This window comes from Tenrec ecaudatus, chromosome 1 (genome assembly GCF_050624435.1).
Source record: "Tenrec ecaudatus isolate mTenEca1 chromosome 1, mTenEca1.hap1, whole genome shotgun sequence".
NCBI classification, from domain to species: Eukaryota; Metazoa; Chordata; class Mammalia; order Afrosoricida; family Tenrecidae; genus Tenrec; species Tenrec ecaudatus.
Window position 1 is genome coordinate 6628585 of NC_134530.1, and position 22170 is coordinate 6650754.

The window sequence follows — 22170 nt, forward strand, 5'->3', positions numbered from 1 at the left end:
ATGATTGGTTGAAGCATGATGTTATGTGGGGACGGTCTCCCCTGACCACGTACTCAAAGTACTTGTCATTCTCGTTTCTGAGGAGCATAACTGTACTTCTTCCAACAGCACCCACCATTCAAAATTATCAATTAGCTCAGTGAGATAGTTTATGGTGCCAGCCTGGCCTATAAACACAAGTGGGATTAATTGAAGGGTGGAGAGGTAAGTGGCTCGGTGAGCCTCACCTCTCTTGTCTCTCGCTCTTTAATCATCGGACTAGTATGCAGCTGCCTTGCTTGATCTTTTCCTCAATTTAAAGGGCACATTACCTGTGGGACGCCTAGCCTGTGGACTGTGTCGCTGTAAGTTGAGGTCCCTTTAAAACCACACGAATGAAATTTACATCTCCAGAGCTGAGGACTGACAGTTGGTGACCTGGCTGACAGTTGGTGACCTGCCTTGGCTGTTTGCTGCCTGTGCTGGGATAGCCTAGCTCTCTCTACAGAGGACTACCTGACGACCCTCAAGACCTGAAGGACTGCCAGTGTCTCACAACTCTCTCACGGGAGTGAGTCGCACTGAGCCTTTTATACTGCTTTATAATCTGTTCATGTCATATATATCAATCTGTTTATAATTTAACTGTTCATTTCTTGTATTATATATCTATCTGTTTATAATTTAACTGTTCATTTCTTGTGTTATATATCTGGTCTTATCTCTCTAGAGAACCCTGTCTAACACACCCAGCTTTCATGGCCACACGAGATGATTGGAAATACTGTGGCTTGGCTCAGGCTCCCCCTAATTCTCTGGGTGGCCTGTGTACTTGTGAACATGTTCATGCTGGCGGCTGGCCCTGCTGTTCTGATATCCCCGAGTTTACTCAGGGTATCTGGGAAAGGACGGTTATAGAGTGGCAGTTTCAGAACGCAAGGGGTGGGGTGAAGTGTTTTTAAATGACCCACATCTGGCGCATTACAAATTCAACTCGTTTTCACAAGCGCTGCTCGGGTGAAGGCCTGTGTGCCTGTGGGGACATCTCCGTGTGGCCCACTGGTCTGCATGGCTACAGTATGTGCTCATAGCCCTGAACAGATGGGCACTGATGCTCAGTGTCTATTGATTTGCATAACGACACTTTGGGGAAAGGACCACAATATTCAATGGAGGACCCGTGCAGCATGAGCCTGACCCTGTAACACAGTGGTTCTCAACCTGTGAGTGGTGACCCCTTTGGGAGTTCAAACAACCCTTTCACAGGGGTTGCCTGATTCATAACAGTAGCAAACTTGCAGTGTTGAAATAGCAACAAAAATAAATGTATGGTTTTGGGGGAATCACCACAACATGAGAAACTGTATTAAAGAGTTGTGACAATAGGAAGGTTGAGAACCACTGCTGTAATAGCATCATGGACTAGAGAACACTGCCTTCAGTCTCCTCTTCTCTGGCTTCCTGCCACCCGCTCATAGACAGCGAGCCTCCAAGAAGGGCCAAGAGGTCAGTTTTGCTAAAACTGAAAGGTCTCAATGTCATTTCTCAGAGTGATTGTCGTGGTGGGGAAATGTCCTATGCCTAGATCGCTTTCAACCCCAGAGGTTTCCATCCTTTCCAAATGGAATTATTGTCTGTTCTGAAATGTTGTGGTTGTTGATGAAGCCACATGCATTTACTCACAGAAGGCATTTTGGAGGAACTGATTTAGTTTTAGTTATGTACTTTGGGGAGCATGGGATTTACGATTGTATGGAATCACTTTATTATTATTTTTATATGGAATCTCTTTAAAGTGTTCAAAGTATGTCTTTGAGGTTTCAGGTGCTCCTGACCTAGGCCGAGGTATTTTTGATTTCCTCATATGCATGTGAAAGTTGGGTAAGAAATAAGGAAGACCAGAGAATAATGGGTGTCTTTGAATCGGGGTGCTAGTGAAGAAAGTGCAATACACCATGGACTGCAGAATGAGCAAATCTCTCTTGGAAGACCTTTAGCCATGATGCTCTGTGTTAGTCTGGGTAGACTAGAGAAACAAATTCATAGACACTCATATGTGAATAAGAAAGAACTTTATGTACAAAAGTAATTGAATATTGAGAAAACTTCCCAGTCCTACACAATCTATAAAGTCCTCTTCAGACTCACGAAACACATGCCGAATGCAGGAAGATCACAGGCCACTGGGTGGGAAGTCTTGTGGATCCAGTCTTGTGGATTCACAAGTCTTGTGGATTGCAGTGCTGGCAGGGGTCTCCACGTGGTTGCTTCAGCTCAGGGCACTAGCATAGTTCCATGTGTCTTGTCAGTAGAGTCTCTCAGGGAGTGAGAGCGTGGGTCCCACCTCCAACAAGCTATTTATCGCCTTAGCGCCTCCAAACGAGGTTGTCGGGCTGTGATCTGATTGACAGGCTAAGCTCCACCCCCTCACTCTTAAGCCTCAAATTGACAATAGATTATGTAACTACCACATGCTCCGTAGGGGAGACTCCGTCTCACATCCTTGGGACATATTGTCAGGTGCTCCTGTCCCAGGCCTTAGAGAAAAGATAGCATGCTTGGCTTGAAAGGAGGGGGGAGTGAAAAAGAAGACCCCTGATTGGATGGATTGACACCGTGTGCAACAAAGGGCTCAAACATCGTTGTGATGAATTTGAATTTCTATGTGATGACCGAGGGGATGGGACAGGATAGGGCAGTGTTTTGTCCTGCTGCCCACGGGGTTGAATTGGGTCAGAGCCCCCTTGACATTATCAAGCAACAACATGGATTCTGCTAACAATGAATGGGGATGTACATGTCCTGGGTGTTCTCTAGTGCCAAGGTTGGTGAAAAGAGACCTGTATTTTTCAGATTCACACAGTTACCCAAACGCCATCAAATGGTGACATGTACTAATGGTGGTATAAAGGCTTTCCATGAAACACCAGAGGTGGCAGCTTTGTGGACAACAGAACAAAACACCGCCCGGCCCTCACCATTGTTCGGATGTTGGAGCCCATTGTTGCAGCCATTGTGTCCATTCATCTTGTCGCAGGCTTTCCTCTTTTTTTGCTGACCCTCTACTTTAGAAGACCCGTCCTTCTTCAGGGACTGGTCCCTCCTGACAATGCGTCCAAAGTATACAAAGCTAAGTCTCCCCCTCCTTGCCTCTACGGAGCATTCTGGCTGCACTTTTTCCAAGACAGATTTGAGTGTGCTTTCAGTGTTCTTCGCCAGCACCATAATTCAAATACATTGATTCTTTTTCGGTCTTCCAGTTTTCACACGCACACGAGGTGATTGAAAATGCCATGGCTTCGGTAAGGCACCCCTTAGTCCTCAAAGCAACATCCTTTCTTTTCAACACCTTCGAAGGTGTTGAGGTCTTGTGCACTTGAGTTACCCAAGGAGATGTCCCATTTACTCTCTTCCATGAGCATTGATTGAAGCTCCATGCAAGATGAAATTCTTGACAGCGTTGATCTTGTCTCTGTGTTTATCATGGTGTTACGGATTGGTCTAGTGGTGGTCATTTTGATTTCCTTTACACCGAGTTGTGGATTGAAGCTCAAATTCTGAGCACCTCAGTTTGAGAAAGGCTATGGGTACCAATGAAAACCCCCGATCCATTTGCAGGATCCTTACTAGATTAATCTTCCACTGAATTCTTTCTGATCACTAACCACGGATGTAGGTAACCTTGGCTTCAGGGAGAGTGTGCATTGGAAAGTGGGTCACCTGCACTGCATTCCAGCCAGCCCAGGCCGGGGCAGTCTCTTTTAGGGCCTTGACTGGGTGTGCCCTTGAAGGAGGTCACCTTACTGGGGACAGTCACAGGGGGTTATCTAGTCATGAATCCTGCCCTCTCAGTCTTGCCCAGACTGCCTTGGTCGGAAGGCCCTGGACCAACCTTGTAAGCCCTTATATCTAGCAGTATGTATTTCCCAATCATGGCCCTGTTCCTGCTCCTATAGTCCCACTTGTAACTCTGATGTATGGATCTGTCACCAATCATGAGTTTGTGACAATTCCCTTTGTTCCATGCCCTATTTACCTGGCTCCCTAATTGTGAATCCTCTGTCGCCATTTTCACCGCTTGCTCATGGCTTCTCTCATCCAGATGATGTGTTTGTGCCTTTAAGACTTCATAAATAGTCTCCTTATGTTATAGTTGAGGTTGGGGGAACCGAATTCCATGATCAATACATAACCACACCCCACCCCTTCAAGGGGATAAACAACAGAAACCATGGGGGAAGGGAGACAGCAGTCGGTGTAAGATATGAAGATAATAATAACATATAATTTATCAAGGGGCCCTCGGGGTAGGGAGTAGGGAGGGGAGAGAAGAGGAGCTGACACCAAGGGCTCAATAGAAAATAAATGTCTAGAAACAATGGTGGCAATGGATGGACAAATGTGTTTGGTACAATTGATGTATGGATTGTTACAAGAGCTGTACGATCCCCCAATAAAATGTCTTGTTTCGTTTTTTAGTTATAGTTGAGATCGGGGTGATTTTGTACTCTAACATTATAGAAACCCATATTGAAGTCTGTAATCCTTGATCTTCGCAATAGTTGGGTTTTTTTGTGTGCCAATCTGGCTCCTGTAGGGACATGTAAGTGGAGTTTAGCCTGTCAATCAGGTTGCAGCTTGATTGGAGTGTGACCAAGATAAATAGCTCGCTGGAGGTCAGCCCCCCCCCTCTCTGTTTTCACCCTCCTGTTGACAAGTCACGCGGAGCCATGCTAAGAGAGTCTTGGAGATGCTTCTACTGCCACTGGATCCACTACCACTGGATCCACCCACTGAACTGTGGTCTTCCTGCATTGTGCATCATTGCATGTGCTGGGTGAATCTGAAGAGGGATTGATGGACTAGCATCAGACTTATGGGCTAATTTTGGACTTAAAGACTTGATCTGGACTAGGCTGGGGTGTTTTCTTCCTGTATAATTATTGCTTGATAGAAAGCTCTCTCTTACACATATATGAGTGTCACTGGATTTGTTTCTCTAGTCAACCTGGTCAAACACAATCTTCCTCAGCAAGTGCTTCAAGTCCTTTTCACCTGCAGTAAGCCAGGTTGTGTCATCTGCATATGCTGTTGTTAGGGGCCATCGATTTGGGGACATAGCAACCTTAGGCACAACAGAACGCAGCACTGGTTCTGCGCCCTCCACACAATTGTTCCAATGCTTTAACCCATTGTTGCAGCCACTGTGTCCAGCCACCTCGTGGAGGGCCTTCCTCTTTTTCTGCTGCCCCTCCAAAGAGCCTGGTGACCCCCTTCCAAAAATCAATGAAACACCTGAGGTACAATTAGCTGATCCGAAATGGATCATGGTGACTAGGTGGGATCGGTAGGGATGGTTCTCTTTACTATGCCCGGGGTTGCTGTGGGGCGGAGCCCACTTCACAGCTGCTGGAAACAACCAGGTTAGCTGCCCCAAATCACAGGGAGCTCTGTGAAGGCAGAGTTGGTTGCTGCTTGCTCCTATCATGACTCAACAGCTCTGGAACCCGCCCCCTCACCAGGGGCCAGCCCACCCTATCTTGTAGGCTTGCTACGAGTCAGGAGAGACTCCTTGGCAGCTAATTTGTTTATTTGTGTGTGTGTTTGACAACAAAGTCAAGGGCAGAACTGATTCTCACTCACTCTTATGGAATTGATGCTGACTCATGGTGCCCCTATAGGATGGGGTGGAACTGCCCCTGTGAGTTTCTGAGACTGTAACTCTCAAGTGGAGTAGAAAACCTATCTTTCTCCTGCAAACCCACTGGTGGATTTGAATGGCTGACCTTGTGGTTAGCAGCCCAACACGTAACTACTGTACCACCAGGGTTCTGCGCACGGTATTGATCATTGTTGTTAGCTGCCATCGAGTCGGCTTCGACCCACAGAGACCTGACACACAACAGGAGGAAACACTGCCTGATCCTGTGTCATCCTCACACATTATTCCCGTGCCTGAGCTCATTGTTGCAGCCATTGCGTCAACCCATCTTCCTGAGGGTCTCCCCGTCCTTCACTGCCCCTCTACCCTACCTAACAAGATGTCCTTCTCCAGGGACTGCTCTCTTCGGACAGCATGTCCAGAAGAATGTAAGACAACGTCTCACCATCTTTGCCTCTGAGGAGCACTCTGGCTGCATTTCTTCCAAGACAGATCCGTCCAGTCTTTTAGCAGTCCATCGTACTCTCAGTAGTCTTCTCCAGCACCACAATTCAAAGACATCAATTCTCCTGTCTTCTTCATTCAGTGTCCAACTTTCATATGCATATGGGGCGATTAAAAATACCACGGCTTGGGTCAGGCACACCTCATTCCTCAAAGCAGCATCCTTGCCTTTCAACACTTTAAGCAGGCCTTGTGCAGGTGAGCCAACCAATGCAAGGCATCCTTTACTGTCTTGATCACTACTTCCCTGAGCACTGATTGTGGATCCAAGCACAATGGAATTCTGGACAACTTCAACCTTTTTCTCCATTTATTGTGATGTTACCTATTGGTCCCGTTGTGAGTACTTTGGTCTTCTTTACACTGAATTGGAATTTATCGAAGGCTGCAATCCTTGATCTTCATCAGCAGTGTTTCAAGTTCTCCTCACTTTCATCAAGCAGGGTTGTGTTACCTGTATATCACAGGTGGTTAATAAGCCTTCCTCCAATCCTGATGCCACATTTTTCTTCATATAAGCCAGTTTTTCTGATTTGCTGCTCAGCATACTGAGTGGATAAATCTGATACGAGAATACAACCCTGACAGACACCTTTCCTGATTTTAAAACATGCAATATTCCCTTGATCTGTTTGTGCAATTGCCTCTTGATCCATGTACAAGTCCCACAGGAAGACAATGAAGGGCTCTGGAATTCCCATTCTTCTCAAGGTTCTCCACAGTTTGTTATGGTCCACACAGTCAACTACCTTGGCACAGTCAATAAAACCCAAGTAAACATCTTTCTGGAATTCTCTGCTTTGAGCCAAGATCCATCTGACATCAGCGATGATATCCCTTGTTCCATATCCCCTTCTGAATCAGGCCTTAACCTCTGGCACCTCCCTGTCAATGTACGACTGCTGCAAACCTTTTTGCGTGATTTTAGACAACATTTTAATTGAGTGCAATATCAATGACATTGTTCCATAGTTGAGAATTCTGTTGGGTCACCTTTCTTCGGAATGGGTACAAAAATGGATCTGTTCAAGTCAGTTGGCCCAGGAGCTACCTTCCAAATTTCCTAGCATAGAAGAAGGAGTGTTTTAAGCTCTTTGTCAGCTTGACGAAGTATTTCAATTGAAATATTTCATTTGATCAATTTCTGAATCCTTGTTTTTTGCATAATGCCTTCATTGCAGCTTGAACGTCTTCCTTCAGTATCATTGGTTCTTGCTCGTGCGCTACCTCCTGAAACGGTAGACTGTCGACTAGTTCTTTTTGGTACAGTGACTCTGCTGTGTGTTCTTTCCATCTACTTTTCAGGATACCGGCATCATTCGATATTTTGACCATAGAATCTTTCAGTGTTGCAACTTGAGGCGTGAATGTCTTATTCAATTCTTTCCATGTAAGATATGCTGAGCATGCGCTTCCCTTTTGGTTTTTTAATTCTAGGCCTTGGCCCTTGTCATTGTAATATTGGGCTTCCCTTTGAATTTTTCTCTTCAGCTCTTTCACGCCATCATTTATTGCATCTGCTTTAGCTAGTCCACAACTAAGAGCAAGTTTCAGAGTCTATTCTGACATCCACTTCGGTCTTTCCTGTCTTTCTTGGCTTTTTCATGACTTTTTGCCGAAACAAAGCTGGGGATCACATGATAGAATTTTTCAAAGTCGATGACCTGTTTATCGTAAACCCCTTTCGTCAACAAATCAAAAGTTGACTATACACACGGGATCCCTCCGATGGAATACACAGACATCAGGTTGAAGACATGATGGAGAAGCTCAAAAGCAGCAGCTAAAACTAGAGCAGGGGAGGACTGCAGGGTGGGCCATCATTGCTCCTAGGTAAATTCGGGGGGAAGCTACAGACAATGAAAACAAATCCATAAGAGTCAAAATATGACCTTGCATCTAGCCCACCTGAATATTGAGACCATCCCGAGAGCAGATTTGATGCATTGAACACTAATGACGGAATATCTCCTGAGTGTAAGGTAAACTGAGGCACAAGGAGGCCAACAAACATAACCGACAGGACAAAGGGAGAGCAGCAACAGAAGCAGATTTATTAGAGAGAAGCTCCCAGACGAGGTTCAAGGGGCAGCAAGTAGACCAGGGAAGTCCCACCCGGTGGTCAGTGCGTAGGGTTTTTAAAAGAAGGTGCCCGGGGGTGCAGAAACTGTCTGAGGCGGCAGGTGTTGCGAGCCTTCCTGAGAACAGTTTGTCAGCTTCTTGTGGTTCTCTGTGTATCAGAATGCGAGGTTGCATTCCCTGAGCTGGGTTGTTCCGTCTCGGTGCCGTTTGGCCTGGCCAGTTTTCTGCTTTGAATGGGGGCCTTCAATTTGCCCACCTGACTCCATGCTGACAGTGAGTTGTGGGTGGACCTCCAGAACAACATGTATGAAGAAAGCGCAAGAAGAGGAGATTAGAGCATGACAAGTTTGATACAGGATCAAGAGCAAAACCCAGCAGCTTTCCCTTGAATATCCTAGATAGTGGATGTGGGTCACATTCCTGAGGAAACTGCCCTCATAATGGATTGGCCATTTCCTCAGATCATTCCATCAGAAAGATACTTACACTGCATTCCTATGGAAGAGCAATCAGTCCAATGTCGGCCAAAGCATTGGGAATCATCGTGCCATAAAGGCAACCCATTCATCATTGTCTTCCCTTTGTCAACTGGCACCGATACACGTCGCCGCCGTAAGCTACTCAACATCTCTAACTAGAGACAATTAGCCACTTACACTGGCACCTAATCAGTGGCCTCGTGGGCACGTGAAATTTGGACATCAGATAAGGAAGACAGAAGAAAAATCAGTGCACTTGAAGGATGGTTCCGCCAAAGAATCTTGAAAGGACCACGGACTGTCAGAAGAGCAAACAAGTTTGTCTTGGAAGAAGTATAGTCAGAATGCTCCTCAGAGGCAAGGATGGCGAGACTTTTTCTTCCATACTTTGAACATGTTCTCAGGAGAAGCCAGTCCTTGGAGGATGACTTGGTAGTGAAAAAGAGGAAGATCTTTCACAAGATGGCTGTGTTACATCATATATGTATATATGTGTGTCTGTCTATCTATCTATCTATCTATCTATCTATCTATCTATCTGATCACTGGCAGCCTGGGAGGTGCCAGCTTGCTTCTGTAAAGACCCACACCCTTAAATGTCTCACCCCCTCCCCCACACCACCTATAATTCTCTGAATTCACAGTTACAAAATACAGTAAAGAAACCCACATCACCAAGATGGGCGAGTCTGATAATAGACAAACATGCCTGGGCAAAGCCTGAGCAGCGCGGACCATCAGCCCTGGGAGCACCGGCAGGGGCCCCACTCCTTCCTCTTTCTGTTGCTTGTCACCAGCAAATGCTTCTTCGGCCAGCTGCTGAGGGGCAGGACGTGACAGAAGCCACCCAGCACAGAGGGTCTGCTTCCACATCTGCAAAACAAGGACTTAAACACAGATTGGTTGGGCTAGAGTGTAAATGCTTCTTTGGCTGAATAAACTGCATTCCAGGAGAGGGGCTTTAAAACATTTATGGAAAAAAAATCCGTGATCTCATCATTCCATCAACTCTTTGAAGCCCCCTCGAATGAGCTCTTAAATAAGTTTTCCATGATTCCTGTTGCTTCAGAGAGCCGACTGGTGGATTCTCAATGGAAAGCAAACAAAACCCCGTTTCCTTAGGGATAGCCATGATCCCCTACTATATTCCCTTCCCTTTTCAGTGGAGGTTGGGGGCCGGGGCCGGGGGTGGGCGCTTCAAATATTTCTATACAAAATGTAAGGCTTCTGCGAGGCTGGGCTTTTAAGGCAATTGGTTTCAATTGCCCTGTCACGATTACTGACAGCCGTGAGACCAGGTTTACTGTTTGCACAGAGAGTAGTGGGGCTCCTACAAGCGTGGCCCTTCCCCTTCTGGTCTGGAACTGCATTTACCTCGTGTTAGGACAGTCCATCATTTAGGAACTAAAAGGGGAGCCTTTCCCCGCAGCCAAAGTTCAGAGGGTGGGGCAAGATGGAGGCACGGAAGCAGGAAACACAGGGAGTCGGATCAGCAATGGTCTAGTGAGGGGATGGCAATGATGAGTTGAACCAGAAGGTGTATGACTGTTCAATGCTACCCCATAAACCTTCCCCTGTTGTTTGTTGTATATGAAAACAAACAAGCACAAGGCAAGTTGCTTTCATGAGCTCGGTCAAGATCTCCTAATAATGAGAGCATGATGATGGACACCACGCAGGTTGTTTTTTGAAGTTTGCTGTTCGATTCGTGGAAGATGTGAACTGGGAGCCATTCAACCACCACAATATCATCACACACACACACACACACACACACACACACACACACACACACACAGAGTTGGTTGTATAAATTTATATATGAGTCATAGGTGTGGGTTATATAGATGGAAATAGGTGTTAACATCCAGGATGCCTTTTGTGAGATACGATAGTATGTGATTTGCATATTGTGCAAGCATCGGGTGAAAACCTTAGGGGGTAAAATAAATAAAAAAATTAGAAAAGGAAAAGAAATCCTTAGGGCTACCCATTTCCTGTCGCCTTCATCGCGGTTGATCCCGGAGTGGCTCTCTGAGGCTGCAGGGTTGGTGCGGGCGTTGACTGTGGCTGAGAGGGTAGCAGAGGAAGGAGAGGGCGTCGACGCCAGTGAAAAAGGCACTGAGCATGCGCAGCCCGGCCCTGTGTCCCACCGGCCTGAACACCAGGAGCAGCCAGAGCTCTGCCACCCTTGCTGTTTGCTCACTGGCCAAAGTCCCAGAGCCCTTGTCCATAGAGAGCCCTGTACTCCGATTTCCATGCCTGTATCCCACCCTGTTGCCTGAGTCTTCATTTGAAGGCCTGAAATCTATTCCCCAAAAACCTCACTGCCGTTGAGTGGGTACCAACTCCTGTCAACCCCATAGGTCATTATCAAACTGCCCCCGCGGGTTTCTGAGGGCCATCTTTATGGGAGCAAAAGCCTCATCTTTCTTTCGTGAAGTTCTTTCGCGAATGTGGGTGGGTTTGTACCATTGCCCTCCAGGTTGGTAGCTCAACCCTTAACCACTAAGCCACCAGGACCATAGACAAAAGGAGATCTGTTTTCCTCTTTTAAAAAAAAAAAAATTACTTTATTAAGGGATATTCCTTATGGACCCCAAACCTTATGGGTCCATGGGTACAAATGCACCAGCTGTGTCCTGAACAGCCATTAAAACATTGCACACCTGAAAGGACAAACAAGTAAAATAAAATATCATCATACAAACGGAATTTATTCTAGCAGCAGCAGATAACTGCAATGTAAACAAGAAACACAGAAGGAAATGCCAGCAGGGGTGGGGGTCAGGGTTGCACCCACTGAATCCCGAAGGAGGTCTCATCAGCATTGCTGGAGACCTGCAGAGGCACCGTGAGGTTGGTGCAGAGTGTCTCTCCCCGGGCCAGGCGTGTCAGGTGCTGGGAGGTCACCGTGCAGCCATGGAAGCTCTGTCGAATCAGGCTGACACTGTGGGTGGCGGGGGCGCAGATGGCCACAGACAGCAAGGGCTTGCGGGGTGTGGTCCTCCGCAGGGATGAGCAGTTGGCCAGTGTCACCTGGATGTGCAGCCGGTAGATGCCATCGTGCTGGATTTGCAGCTGCCCGTACTTTAGCACGGGTCCACGCAGGAAGGAGCGGCCCACTTCTGGGCCTGCCTGCCAGTGTAGATTGGTATCCCATTGCTGGCCTGGGGGTAGAGATTTAGAGAAACTGAGGATCAAGAAGGCATAGGGGCAGGAGCGGTAGGGCTACCGATCATCAGGGACATAGGACACAATGTCAGTTATGCAAAGGGTGTGCGTGAATGAGAAAGAACGACAGGAAATGGGGGTCATAGAGACAGGAGGATAGAAGTTAGGGAGTGAGATCCAAAGGGCTGGAGACCAAAGAGAGGAAGTGGATGCTCTATACAGAGATCACTGGTCCAGAAGGTCAGCGAGAAAAATAGACAAGTGGGGCAGGGAGAAGGAAGAAGGGAGAAGAGGGAACAAAGAAATGGTGGGAAAGGAAGAATGTCGAAAAGGAAAAAGAGAGCAGAAATGGGCATAACAGAGGGTCAGCGAGCCAAAGGGCCAGAGAAGCAACGTTGGAAGTGGAGATCACAGAGAGGAGACATCAGAGATAAGAGGAGGGATTGTGAGAACATGGAGGGATAGAGAGGAGAAACGGGGCATGAAAGTGGGTGGTTATAGAATGAGAAGGTTGGAGAGTAAGAAACCCAATGGAGGTTGGAGACAAAAGGCAGAGGAACACCCCTCTGACCCCCCCAAGCCCACTTGTCAAAATGGAATGAACAGAGAGCTTTCCAACTCTCTGGGGCTTTGGTCCCTGGAAATAGGTGTGGCAGCAGAGAGCGAAGAGGGTGAGACAGAAGGAGAGGCATTCTCTCCACCGACAGTCCAATGCCACTCCCTTCTCTCCTGTCCTGCCCTTTGGGGCTTGGCTCCGAAGGCACTGTTTCTGAAAGGGCTTTGGGGGGGTGACTCCATTTGAAACCTCAGTCCCCCACATGCGCATGCCCAGTCCTTCTCCCTGGCTTTCTTTTCCTCTGAGAAACACACACCGCACACGACTCCTGATCCTTGACATGCGGCAAGAGTAGCCTGGTGGTTTACCAAAGGCCTGTCCCTGCTTGACCAAAGGGCAACTTCTACAGGGCAGTTTTTCTCTCTCACAGTTTTGTTCACTGCTGGGACACCTGGAGCAGAGCCTGGCTCCCCGTACAAATACTAAGGTTGGATGAAGGAAGAGGTGGCAGCGATTGCCATGGTTGTACTTGGATGCTGTCCAAGTAGAACTGCCCACATAGGGTTTCCTGAGCTGTCCTCACCGCTGTGTGCCTAGGGGATTCGAACCAGTAACCTTGCTGTTACTCGTTAGAACACTTACCCGTTGTACCACCAGGGTTCCTTATAAATAGATATTACTATTAATGTAACTCTTTTAGTGGTTTTAGACTCTTCCAAGGGAGAAGTTACAAGGTGAAGAAGTAAGGTCTTATATACCCAAGAACACACGCCTTCCTGTCTTCCTTCCCTTTCCCTAAGCCCCTCCCCTCCCTTGATGCTCCTTGCTTTCCCCTTTCTCTCCCCTCCCTTCTTTTCTTCTCCCTCCCTCTCTGCCCCACTCTCCCCAGCCCCAGGTTACCTGTGCGATTCAACTGGAGTACAGCTATGTCACGCTAGAAGAAAAGACAAGGGCCAGAAAACAGGACAACAGTCAAGTACCACAGTTACCCATGTGCTTCCACCCATCCCCAAGTCGTAAGCCTCTTTTCTGGGCCCACCCTCATGGACACCTCATCCTGCGAGGACTGAGTGAGACTTAGCTTTCCCGAAGACCCATTAAGAGGAAGTGGGGCTTAAGCAGGGGGTAAGGTAAACATGATGGTCAGATCTTCCAAAGAACTTTCTAGTTTCTGGACCTGGGGTGGGGGCGGAAGGCATGTGCCTGTGTTTGTGTGTGTGCTTGCACAATCAGGTGGCCCTTTCAAAAGCTGAGTGAATGTGCAGGCCCCCACCCCCATGCCCCGCCAGTCCCCAGGGTGTTTGCTGTCTGCTCCATTTGAGGAGGCCCTGGAAGCCCCCCTCTCAGCTCTGTGAAGCCCCTGGCAGCTTGTGAGTCATCTTTTTATGGGAAACGCCCAAGAACCATTCATCATGCAGCCTCACACAGATCGATGGACCTCGCTTAGCTTTTTGCCTCCTCCCGACCTGGGATGCCCCGGTATCTCCATGTGCTGGGCCCTCTGCTCAGGCAAACAATGCTGGCAGATGTACACTGCTGCTTTCCGGACCGGCCTGCCCTCTTTGGCCTCTTTTTACTCACTTCATCCTGATTTGACTTTTGAGTCTCACTCTTCTGTCTGCTGCCTGCCTGCCGACACCACAGTCCCCGGTCTCTCTCTGATTCTCCTCCTCATCCCATCCCCTCCCCTGATGTTGAGCCCCACCCAACGTCTCCCCTGGGTCTGGGGTCCTTGGGACAGCTGACAGGGGACCGAGGGCCACGCGGTGCCTCTCCACCCTCCCAACCTAACTCACCTCTAGTGAGTCCTGAGACTTCTGGAAGCATAAGTATACGCAGGTGGTACTCAGAACCACACTAATGAGGCTGATGAAACCGATGAAGCCCATCCAACGCCGGGACATCCAGGGCAGGCGCCACACGGGCCAGCCTGTGCCCTCGTCGGCCATCGCCGTCCTCAGCCGGTTTAGCATCCACCGTGTGAGCGCAGGGTTAGGAGGAGGAAGAAGCAGTGGGTGGCTGAGATGGGGTGGGGACCGTAGGAAGATCTGGGCACCTGCTTGCCCCGCCCTGCCTGGGACCAGCCAGTCTTACCCTGGGGATGTCCTGCAGAAGGGAGGGACTTTGGTATGTCCCACTGTGCAAGGAAGGGAAATCCCCTCCGATTTCAGACAGCCCCAGCTCTCTGGCGACATCCAATGGGTGGGACCGGCGTTGACCCCAATATAGGCAGCCTAAATTGCCTAGGCTGAAGTGGGTGAGCCTTAGCTTCCTGCCTGGTTATCCCTTATCCTTCCGGGCGCAACTTCACTCACTCACCCAACATTTAAAAATTGGGTATCTACTATGCACCAAAGAGCCACAGTGGCACAGTGGGTTGTTAACCGAAAGGTGGGCGATCCAAACCCATCAGCCACTCCGCGGGAGAAAGGCGTGGCAGTCTGCTTTGGTCCAAGATTTGCAGCCTTGGAGAGGAAGGCGCGGGGGCAGTTACACCCTGTCCCATAGGGTCTCTGAAAGCGATCATCAACCCAACAATGGCGGGTTTGTCTGATTGTGGTTACTGTGGGCCACATGGAGGCACCTGGTGGTGCGGTGGGTTTGGCATTGGGCTGCTCACGGAAAGGTTGGTGGTTCGAACCTACCACCCACTCCGTGGGAGGAAGGCAAGGCAGTCGGCTCCCATAGAAACTTAAGAGAGTGGTCCGGCATTGAATCCACTTGACGACAGCAGGCTTTTATGTTAAAAACATTTTTTTTCCTTTCTAATGGACCAGGTAAGGATGCTGAAAGCAGTCAGGGACTGAGAGACCTTTTCATATGTCCATGTGCTCCCCTCCATGTTCCCAGACAAGCAAGGTCACTGGACTGGCCGGCCTAACCAGAAGTGAGGAACTGTCACTTCCGCACCCAGAAACACCCCTTGGCTTCCTATAGTTACTCCCACCCCGCCCCCCTCGGGTCCTCAGAGACCTCTCTCTGCTGCCCGTGCTTATGCTTGTACTTTAGATGGAAACTTCCAAGCTGACACTTCGAATTTCCGTGCAACACAGCGGTTGCTCATCGCAGTGGCTTCTGACTCTTGGAACCTCTGCCTGCTGGAGAGTAGAGCCGCCGCAGAAGGTTTTCAATAGCTGTGACCGTTCGGCAGCGGATTGCTAGGACTTTCTTCCCGAGCGCTTCTGAGTGGGTCCGAACTGCCAACCCCTTTTGCTAGTGGTTGAGCCCTTGACGGTTTGTGCCACCCGGGGGCCTGTTCTTACTGACTGTGTTATCTGTTGAATTTTGCCCCGGCCCCTACCACAATATGTTGTAAACCCTAAGCCCTTATACCTGTGGAAAGGGGTCCCTGGGTGGAGCAAATGCCCCCACAGACCCTGCGGTTGTTCGTGTCTGTTTTACTCTGACAGCAATTAGTAAAAGCATGGGAAGGATATAAAAATTAATTCTGGTGTAACGAAGACTTTTGAAGGATGTTTTAAACAATAAGTCATAAAAAGTGTGGGTATGTTTTTTTATAGAAATTGGTAATCCCTCCATTAATAAATATCTTTTAGTTGAAAAAAACAAATAAACAACCCACATAGCAAAAACGAATCAGCAAGCTAGAGAGGAAAAAAGTCTCTAGGTTGATAGAAAAAAAGCTGATTTCCTAAAATATAAATACAACACCCAAACCTTTGAGAAATGAACAACCCCTATTAGAAAGATGGGAAAACACAAATAACTAGTCTATGAAAAGAAATCTAAATGCTTATGAAAAAGAGCCCAGTCTATTTCATGTTAAGAGAATTAGAAATGAAAACCACAATGGGACGTGTTTTTACCCTTCACCACCTGTGGTTTGGCAGGAGGCAGGGGTATTAGGTGCCATCGAGTCAGCTCCCACCCATAGCAGCCCTTTTCGCAAAAGAACGAAACACTGCCTGATTCGACCCCAGCCTCACAACCATTCAAATGTTGGAGCCCATTGTTAGTGGTAGTCTAGGAGAATTCTCCTGGAAGAATGCAGGTGACGCAGGTCTGGTTCCCAGCCAATGCACCTCACACACAGTCACCACCCTCTGTCACTGAAGGCTCATCGTGTCTAACGTGTTAAGTAGGTTCCAAGGGGTTTACAGATTAAGATAGACTAGGAAGAAAGGCTTGGTGATTGAATTCCAAAAATCAGCCCATAAAACCCCTATGGATTACAAGAGTCCAATGCACAATAAATTATGAGGATGGTGTAGGACTGGGTAATGTTGAATTCTGCTGTGCATATGGTCACCATGAGCTGGGGTCTGACTCTAGGACAGCCGACTGCATCAGCAAAAGATAAAAGCAACCAGTGATTCATCAAATTGCGCGCGCGCGCGTGTGTGTGTGTGTGTACTTTTGCATATATCTTAGGCTGGGTTCTCTAAAGAAGCAAAACTATATCTCTAGATATATCAATAAAATGATTCACATGGTTCTAGAAGCGTGCAAGTCCAAGTCTAGGCAAGTCCCAACTCTTGTTAGACTAGAGGCCTTTCCTGACTCTTGTTGCTTTGGGGGCGGGGTGGGGGTGGGTGGGTGCGGAAGGCTGATGAAACCAAGACAAGTAAAAAAGCAATAAGCTGGTGGCTGCAGAAGTGAATGAATCCAAGGTCAGCAAGTCAGGCGTCAGGCTGCTGTTTACTCCCAGGATCTGCTGACAACGTAGCAGGCTCAAGTTCAAAGAACCAGAGGTCAATGAGCCAGATGCAGGAACCAGACCTATCAAAAGCCAAAGCAAGCGATGTCCACTTACATTGGCAACACATCAAACCACAGAGAAAACTTCTTTTCATTTGCATCAGGTATGTGGCCTGAGCAAGGAAAGGCGCTACATCTCTCCCTAATCTTAGGACAGATGAGCTGTTCAGACCAGATCCTGGTTCAGAGTTGATTGTACTGTGGTAGGTCACAACATGAGTAATTACTAGGTCTTAACCGCCAACCCACTGAGAATCCAGGTCCAGTCAAGTTTACCCCAAACCTATCACACTGTGTGTGTGTGTTGTGTGTGTGTGAATTGTCTTCATACCTGGCTACTGGGCTTTGAAATACTACCAACCATATAAGAAAATACACCCATAAACTTATCAACTACTGTGTATACTCGAATATAAGCCGACCCGAGTATTAGTCGAGCTATCTAATTATTACCTGGGAAATCAGAAAAACTGATTGACTCGAATAGAAGCCTAGGGTGGGAAATGCAGGATGTGAATTAACACAGAGACCAGAGGGGAGAGACGGAGCGCAGCCCAGACACATCCTTACCAGTTCAGCTGCTGATGTAAGTGAATCACTACGGGTGCTTCTGTGAATTGGAGCCGGCCACGTCATAGGAGGGCTCTGATTGGTTAGATGTGAATAAACAAACATTCAAAGCCCTGCAGTGTCAGCAGGGCTTTGAATGAACAATGGAGGAACGGCAATCACCCGCGAGATGTTACACCTCGCTGGGGTACCACTGACCCGTTTATAAGCCAAACCCCAGTTTTTCAGCACGTTTCTTGTTCTGAAAAACTTGGCTTATACATGAGTATAGACAAGTATATCAAATGTATCAAGATTTATTAAGGTCCCCAAATTTACATCCTACACCCTTCAGCCTAGTTATTTTTGGTTTGAGGCCTCCAGGCCTGGTGACAAAGTCACAGCTTTGGGAAACCTTGTGGGGTACTTCTACTCTGTCCCCAGGAAATCACTGGTGAGCTACACCCCCCTAAACACCCCTCTGCCCACCGCTGTGAAAGCCCAAGGCTGCATAATTGACCTTAACGGAGAGATCCAATGTCTCAAGGCTCATTTCTGATTCAGGTCTTTGTAGGTGTCACCATTTCTAGCCTCCCCAAGGGGCTTGTCCGGATTTTGATTTCATTTTCGAGATGAACAATTCAGAGAGAGAAAAATGATCGGCCGACTCCATAAAGCCAGGGGCCTGGGTTGCTGGGTAGGGGTGGGTTTGGGGGAAGACCTGGATTTACACTGGGATTTGTATCTTCTATTGGACCCAGAATTTCCCCACCTCCTGAGGCAGCCCAGTCTGCCTCGGGTCATTGGAGGTGGGTGTGAGGTGCATGTCCTTTGTTACACAAGTGGTTTTTTGCAGCCAGGATCACCGAGGCTGCATGGAGGAGACAGAGGGCCACCCAGCCTGGGCTTTTTCGAAGTCAGAAGAGTTGAGGAGGAGCAGTAGCCAGGACAGGGGCAGGAGCTGGAGTAAGAGACCCCTGAGAAACCTGGGTCCCAAACAAAAGGCACCTCCATCCCTGCCCCCCCCAGCCCCCGACACACACAGACACACATTCTGACAGTGCCTGTGCAGCCCTTATGGAGAGAAGACAGAGCAGCCTCCCTTCTTTTTCCTGGACCTCCCTGGCTATTCCAGCAGCCGGCAAGTGCTTCTGGCCCACTCATCTTGTGTCCTGGCAGAAGGAGAGACCCTGTTCCTTCTCTGCCTGCTGCAGGGGACAGACACTGTGGGCCTGGGCCCAGAAAGGAGAGGAAAAGGGCTCTAGTAGGAGAGATGGGGGAGAGAGAGAGAGAGAGAGAGAGAGAGAGAGAGAGAGAGAGAGAGAGAGAGAGAGAGAGAGAGAGAGAGAGAGAGAATTTACGCTGACACCTCTACCCCAGTGCACAGCCTCCTTTGTAGAAAGTATCTGGTCCTAGGGCCTCTGCGGGATGGTTCTGGGTGGGAGACGCTGAGATAGAACAGAAGTCAAAATCATAAAAGCGAGCAAGTTTACTGGTCTGACAGAGACTGGTTGAATTCTGGAGCCTATGGCCTTCAAGTCTAGAACTGGACTCACCTCCATCACCAACCACTCAAGATCACAAGGGAACCATGGGTCCAAGGACAAAGTTCAGAGGGCTCGGAAAGAAAGAGGAATGCGAACAGGAAACACAGAGATGGAGGCGGTGGGTAAGTGATGCTCCACTGGGGGGATTGTAATGGATGAGTTGAATCAGAATGTGTCTGAAGTGTGGAATATAAAACTGATGACCTGCTCTGTAAAGCATCACTGAATTCACAACAAAATATATATTAAACAGAGGTCGCTCAGTGGTGCAAAGGCTAGGTTAGCACACTCCACTGTTAACCAAAAAGTTGGTGATTTGAGTCACCCAGAAATTACTTACCACAAAGGGCTGGTGATCACCAGCAAAAAATCCCACACAAACCAATGACCATTCTGTCGATTCCAACCCATATAGACCCTACAGGGCACAGTTGGGCTGCCACATAGAATTTCCAAAGCTGTAAATAGTTATGCAAACAGAGTGCCACATCTTCCCCCTGCCATGCAGTTGGGGGGGGGGGTGGTGTTGAATCAACAATCTTCTGGTTCACAATTGACCCCTTTAACCAGTGTAAGGGGGTGGGCGCTGTAGAAAACCGAAGGAAAAGACAATGAAACATTTCTTTGAGTTTTCAGAAGCCCCTTCATGCAGGCGGTCCCTACGCAACTCTAGGTTAGGGGTGCCAATACCTTCCCTCTTCCCTCCCACCGCCATTCCCAAATTTTAAAACTGTGTAAAACTTTTGACCTCCATAAAACCTAACGAGAAATCGTCAACTGCTGCCAGGAAACCTTATCTATATCATCAATAGTCAATAAGACGTATTGTGCATGTTATACACATTATACTAAGGATCTCTACTCACCACCCCTCTACCACTCTGTGAGCTTCCAGGCTAGCAGGGGGTGCCTACCCAGATCAAGCGTCCTACCTCAGACTGTTTTCTCCTTTGTTTGTTGTCCCCCTTTTTCTAATAATAATATTATTATTATTCCGTTCTCTGCTTTCCTGTTTTCCTTTCTTTGATTTGGTCTCTCTTTTCTTTTTCCTCTCCCTTTTTCTTTTTACTACAGTCTGAGTTTTATCTTTATTCTCTTTTCTTCTCCACTCCCTAGTTTCATTCATTGTATTTCTTTCTTCCATTTTGCTCTTTCTTTGTTTTTACTTTTTCTTTATAGTCATTAAGTTTTATTTTCTTCTTGTTGTTTTTCTGATTTCCCCTCAACTTTTTCTTTGTTATTTTACTTGTTGTTTTCCTCTTGGCCCACCCAGTGGGAAACAGCAACCATGCCTACAAGGCCCAGCCACACCTTCTGGCTGAGGGCCATTGCCCATTTCTGTGCCACCTCATCTGTGATAAACAGCAGCCAATACCAGACAAACAGAGGAGACAGGTGGTGAGTGCAGGAAACACACCAAGCGACAATCATCAAGGGAATACAAATACAACACCATCCCAACACTTAGACATAACAGAATTTCTGTTCACATGAAGACACTTGAGAATGGTCCAAACAAGTAACCAATACACAGAGCCAGAAGACCTTTTTGAGGAAGAAATGACATTGAAACTACCTGACAAGGAATTCAAGAATGATATTGAGGTACTGTAAGAGTAATGAGTTCAGCTCTCTTCCAAATTGAGTGGGTTCGAGAGGACACCATCTGAAAAGAGAAAATTTATAGATAGGAGATAAAGGGATAGCAAAAGTTGGGGTGCAGGGGACCCTGCAGCACAGTCACTCCAGGGTCCGGAACTTTATTTGAGACAAGTTTACATACACTCACTGTCACATAGTTCGTATCTAATGACAGGTTTCTACACAAAGGTATAACTAACAGTTATCTGAAGACATACAAAGAAACATTAATACATCAACCAAGTTGTTCATAGACAGGAGGGAAGGATAAAGTTGGGAACCGGGAATAACTCATATTTTTTCAGCCTGCTGTGTTTTAGCAGCTTTTCCAGAAAATAGGAGGGAAAGAGTCTCAGGCAGAGAGTCAGACCAGCCACTGCATCCTCAGCTCCCTGGGTCGAGCTGTCAAATGTTCCTACAGGACTTGAACCGTGGAAGGTAGTGGTCCTGTCAAATTTGCCCAAGGAGCAAACAACTTTCCCCCATGTACCCAAGGATTTTTTGTCTTACTTGGGTCCACCATCAATACTCAAGGAAGCAGTATTCAAGAGATCAAAAGGCAAATTGCATTAGGTAAATCTGATGCACAAGACCACTGTGGAGTATTAAAAAGCAAGGATGTTACTTTGAGGACTAAGGTGTGCCTGACTCAAGCACTTTCAATGACCTCATATGCATGTGAACACTGGGCATAGAATAAGGAGGAGCTAAGAAGAACTGATGTGTCAGAATTGTAGAGGTGGAGAAGAATATTGAAAAGTACCGTGGACTGCTAGAAGGACAGACAGATCTGTTTTGCAATAAGTACAGCCAGAGTGCTCCATAAAGGGATGGATGTCTAGACTTGGTCTTACATATTTTGGACATGTTGTCAGGAGAAACCAGTCCCTGGAGAAGGACAGCCTGTTTCCTTAACAGGTGCATGTTGTGCATCTGTTGTGTATAGATTCACTATGGGTCAGAACCAACTCAATGGCCCCTAACATCAACACCACCCAAGGACAAGGTTCAGAAGGGTTAGGAAGGAAGGAGGAACGGAGACAAGAAACACAAGGATGAATCTGAATGGGCGATGCTATATTGTTGCCGTTAGGGGCCATGAAGTCAATTTCAACTCAGCGTGATCTTATGCCCCACAGCATGAAACACTGTCACGTCCTGTACCACCCTCACAGGTGTTCCTATGCTTGAGCCCATGGTTGCAGCCACTGTGTCAGTCCATCTCCTTGAGGACCTTCCTCGTTCTCACTACCTCTCTGCTTTCCCAAACATGATGTC

The 22170-nt window shown here is 47.6% G+C and overlaps 1 protein-coding gene across 1 annotated transcript; it reads right to left on the reverse strand.

Annotated features, from left to right (window-relative positions):
- Window positions 1–11493: 11493 nt before the first annotated feature.
- Window positions 11494–14385, reverse strand: CD70 (CD70 molecule). Its single transcript, XM_075544218.1, has 3 exons — window positions 14233–14385; window positions 13337–13370; window positions 11494–11876 (listed from the first exon to the last, which is right to left on the reverse strand). Exons 1-3 carry the CDS (start codon window positions 14383–14385, stop codon window positions 11494–11496), a joined length of 570 nt encoding a protein of 189 aa, XP_075400333.1.
- Window positions 14386–22170: the final 7785 nt, after the last annotated feature.

What these genes read in the sequence shown, in the direction of transcription:
- CD70 (XM_075544218.1), bottom strand. Translation starts at nt 14,385, where the DNA reads ATGGCCGACGAGGGCACAGGCTGGCCCGTGTGGCGCCTGCCCTGGATG. An exon ending in AGTCTCAGGACTCACTAGAG is followed by an intron (nt 13,371 to 14,232) that starts GTGAGTTAGGTT and finishes CTTTTCTTCTAG; the next exon opens with CGTGACATAGCTGTACTCCA. An exon ending in ACTCCAGTTGAATCGCACAG is followed by an intron (nt 11,877 to 13,336) that starts GTAACCTGGGGC and finishes CTCTACCCCCAG; the next exon opens with GCCAGCAATGGGATACCAAT.